The sequence below is a fragment of the Nannospalax galili genome, unplaced genomic scaffold, assembly GCF_000622305.1.
Source record: "Nannospalax galili isolate Female #2095 unplaced genomic scaffold, S.galili_v1.0 scaffold158, whole genome shotgun sequence".
Taxonomy (NCBI): Eukaryota; Metazoa; Chordata; class Mammalia; order Rodentia; family Spalacidae; genus Nannospalax; species Nannospalax galili.
Window position 1 is genome coordinate 7,953,339 of NW_008345290.1, and position 3,258 is coordinate 7,956,596.

At 48.2% G+C, this 3,258-nt stretch overlaps 1 protein-coding gene across 1 annotated transcript in view; it reads right to left on the minus strand.

The window, feature by feature from the left end:
• Jazf1 (JAZF zinc finger 1) overlaps positions 1–334 on the minus strand; it is a 353,771-nt gene extending 353,437 nt beyond the window's left edge. Inside the window, exon 1 of the mRNA XM_008841519.3 lies at positions 153–334. Within this exon, the coding sequence (XP_008839741.1) occupies positions 153–267 (115 nt within the window). The 5' untranslated portion in view covers positions 268–334. The remainder of the gene's footprint in view (positions 1–152) is intronic.
• Positions 335–3,258: the final 2,924 nt, after the last annotated feature.

Below are 3,258 nucleotides of genomic sequence, written 5' to 3' on the forward strand. Positions count from 1 at the left end.
CTCGGGGCGCTCGCCCGGCCCCGCCGCCACCGGCCCGCACCGGCCCTCCGTCCTCCGCCCCCGCTCTCACCCGCCCGCTCCCCGCCACCCGCGGCTGAGCTCCGCAGCACTTTGGGCGCGCCCCGCACTCGCGGCCACCCCTGGCCCCTTACCGATGTGGTTGTCCTCGATGTGCTCGATGAGGTCGGCCAGGGTGGGGAAGTGCAGTCCGCAGCCCCCGAAGCGGCAGGTATTGGAGAAGAAGGAGGCGGCGGCGATGCCTGTCATGGTGCTACATCGAGAGCCCCCCTGGAGTCGGCTCTGCGAGCGCCGGGCGGGCGGGCGGGCGGAGGGAGGGAGGCCGGGAGGGGGGAGCAGAGGAGGGGCTGGGGGAGGGGGCAGAGGCGCGGGGAGGGCAGTGCGGAGGACGGGACGGAGGGAGAGGGGGCGAGCGATGGAGCTGAGCGCGGAGCCACCGGGAGGCAGAGGGGAGGCGGCGGCGGCGGGAGCTTGGGGGGAGGGGGGAGGCCTCCGCAGCTGGGAGGAGGGACCAGGACGCGCGGCCACAGCTGTGCGGCCCCAACCTCGCTCCGGACCCAGGCCTCACCTGGCAGCGCCTGCCTCCAACTTTGTCCTCCTCGGCCTGCCCTTCCCAGTTTACCATGCATGCAGTCTGTTTGGAGCCTCCTTGGTTATGTACATTACATTTTTAATAGATGCACATCTATTAATTACACATACTTCGCTGAGATGAGCACTCCGGGAGTTACCAGGCCCCTCTCAGGGACATTTGTTTGCACTTGGCAACCTGTGTAAGTGTGACAATGACATTCACTAGGGACTCAGGAAAGGTAACTGTGTGCACCTTATTCTTTAAACCTTCTCATTAAAAAAAAAAAAAAAGCCCATATTCTCTAGAGGTTTGTACTAATTGATTTTAATGACGCTTTCCCTCTAGGCCAGAAGAAAATCTTAGCTTTATTTAAATTTCAAAATAGAGTTCTTGGTTGTCAAGTGCATTTACCTCTGTTTTATATATGTAGCACTGTTTGTTCCCCCTGAGAAAACAAAAACTCAAATAATTTCCTTAGCCCAACTTACAGCACCTCACTTCACCCACTTCCATGTCTCATGCACAGTAATTGACCAACCTGTGTGTCTCTCCACAGTACAATGATTTAGCTTGGAACAGAAACAGTCAAGAGACATACTGGTTTTCACTTGAAAGTGAAGATTTCTGCAGTCCTTCAGGATCATACCGTCATGTGAGCATTTAAACCATAATGCTGACCAGTTAAGCTATTATCCCCACAACCAGCTGCAGTCATATTTTGCCTACAAAGTATATATTTTTCCAGTAACACTTCCAGGTGCCTAAGGTACATAATACATTATGATCCAAGAGTGCGTTCTTAAAAAAAATTAATGCATTCATCCTGAATTTAACATTTTTCCTTAGGACAATTTCACTTACCCTCTGGTAAATGAATACACCTAGAAAAAATGTTATTCCTCCCTTTTAAAACTATATGCATCACTAATATTGTTTCTAATAATAGAGTTGTTAAGGCGTTTCAAGTAAGTTTAAGCACAGGCCTACATAGCATTTCTGTCACTGAAAAGCTTTACACTCTCACAGTCACAGAAATTGGGCCTGAGTTTTCTCACCCATGACTTTTTCTCTTCTGGCCCATCACTTCTGTCTTTCAGCTTACAAGGTGATGGATTTGCTAAGGTGAGAATTGAACTGTGTGGGGCTGGGACAGTGTGTCATTAAAGTTCAGTTTGGAGCCAGGAATAATTTCCTGGGACATAATAAGAGAGGAGAGAAGAGTGCCAGAGGTCCTGATGAGCCAGGGACCCATTGGCTGGAGAACCAGCCAAGGCCAGACAAGGGTCTAAAGAGCAAGAGTTAGAATTCTAGATCTTGAATTAGAATATTGGCAACTGGCAGTGTGCTTAGCTGCCCATTGGGGAAGGCCTTTAGCTGGGAGCAGGAAGAGTATCTGGCAGATACACATTGCATCCAGTGACATGGAAATGCACTGCGAAAACTTCAACCAAGAATGATGCCAAAACAGCCTCCCCAGAGATGTTAGGCACCCCCACTCTGTAGCAGCTGGGGAGCGCCCTGAGCTTTGAGGTAGAAACTCTGCTCTCAGAAGGAATGACTGTTGAGGTGGAATTCTCAACTCAGGAGAGTGTAGAGCAGCCCAGAGGTGGCATAGGCAAGGGAGCTCATCCGTGGAAAGTGCCAGGGGTGTGCAGGTGAAAGGTGAAGGCCGGAAGGGCTGGGTTTCATGAGTGCATAGCACTGTACTCCCTCCATTCTCTACCACCTCCTTATCACAAGCTATGACCTTGAATGTAAATGCTTGGTAGGCAAATTGAACACATTGATTTTTTTTTAATGAAAAGAACCAAAGTAGCTCATGAAAATCATAATTTTTAAAGTTATTTTGAGATAAGGTCTTACTATGTGGCTCTAGCTAGCCTGGAACTCACAGAGATCTCCCTGCCTCTGCTCCCCAAGTGTTGGGAGTATACCACAACACTGAGCGCATAATGTTTAAGACTTAAAATTATTTTCTGTGTGTGATGTTTTATAAGGGATCAGTATACTTTTCATGGGTTGGCCCACCCTTATGATGTCTTTATCTATGATGGAAGCTTTGCTTATGTGTCACTCTGCTCACCTTTGTTGATTGGCACACAGGTGCCTCAGGTAAACTGAGGCAGAGGCATTATGAAGCCTTTTGCATGTGCACCCAGCCAGTTTCTTGACAATACTCAGCAAAGCATTAATAGCCAATAAACTGACAAAGATATAGTAACCACAGACAAACAAAAAATTGCTTTACAGTGAGTGGCATGCTCACTTTCAGTGTACTTACATTAAATGCTTGTTGCAAGAGTGTCTTTTTAGATAAAGTCCGTATCTAGGCTACAAAAATATATAAACCAAATACTTCAACCTATTTTTGCAAGAGAAAATGGTGACTGATATACTGCCCTTCTTGAGAAAACATTTATCTCTCTTGTTTAAGGAGTAAAACTATCTCTAAGGACAGGGCAGCGAGAGAGCTGGAAAGTCAGATAGGAGAGTGACCGTGGACTAGAAGCATTCCTGCCTTTAACACTCTGTATTTGGAAACTACTGGCCTCTCCCTGGAGTATTTGCACTTCAGTGTATAGGCTGGCCAAGCATGGATGTATAGTGGTCCTGTAGAATTGGGCTCAGCACTGCAGGTAAGTTGTTATCCAGCTACAGTCTCCCAA